This window comes from Sinocyclocheilus anshuiensis, unplaced genomic scaffold, assembly GCF_001515605.1.
Source record: "Sinocyclocheilus anshuiensis isolate Anshui unplaced genomic scaffold, SAMN03320099.WGS_v1.1 scaffold426, whole genome shotgun sequence".
Taxonomy (NCBI): Eukaryota; Metazoa; Chordata; class Actinopteri; order Cypriniformes; family Cyprinidae; genus Sinocyclocheilus; species Sinocyclocheilus anshuiensis.
In genome coordinates, this window is record NW_015542362.1 from 283,926 (window position 1) to 284,530 (window position 605).

Sequence of the window (605 nt, forward strand, 5' to 3'; positions counted from 1 at the left end):
TTACTTTAAACCGCATAAACACATTTCATTACACCAAATACACAAAATAATGTTCTTTTTAGCAGCATCATATGACCCCTTTAAACCGAACAGGAGGAGGTCTTGAGGCCACCTCCGTACCACAATGGTAAATACAAAACCACCAAGGTGAATATCAGGCCAGGCCTTGGGACCACAGATATGAATACAGACACACACAGGCTCACACATTGAGGAAAGAAACCTTGAAACAAAACTAAGGCTAGCGTGGAGGTTTAGGGGGTTGGGTTTGGCGGTAGAGGGGAAAATAAGAGAAAGAAGGGGGGGATGTTAAGGGGTAAACAAGGGAAAACAGAAGAAAGGGGAAAGAAGAATGAAAGAAAACAAAAAGGAGTGGAAAAAAACAAAGACCTACTTGTCTCAAGTCGATGAAGGCGAGCAGCAGAGTGTCCCCCTGGAAGCCAGGCACCGGGCCGGCCCTGGCAAACTCTGTGGGAAAGAGAGAGGGATAAAGAGAGCAGGGAATTCGCCATGGAGCGGGAGATTGGCAGACGGATGACAGCCGGGACAAGGGGAGGACAGGGGGAGGTTCAGTGGGGGCGGGGGGGGGGAAATGGAAGGGGGCT

The 605-nt window shown here is 49.4% G+C and overlaps 1 protein-coding gene across 2 annotated transcripts in view; it reads right to left on the reverse strand.

Moving 5' to 3' along the window:
* LOC107691897 (exocyst complex component 6B-like) overlaps nt 1-605 on the reverse strand; it is a 106,850-nt gene that overhangs the window by 29,163 nt on the left and 77,082 nt on the right. Inside the window, exon 20 of one of the 2 annotated variants that reach the window (XM_016490734.1) lies at nt 395-468. The exons of the other annotated variant lie outside the window; for it this stretch is intronic. Coding sequence (XP_016346220.1) covers nt 395-468 — 74 coding nt within the window. The remainder of the gene's footprint in view (nt 1-394; nt 469-605) is intronic. 2 annotated transcript variants of the gene reach the window in all.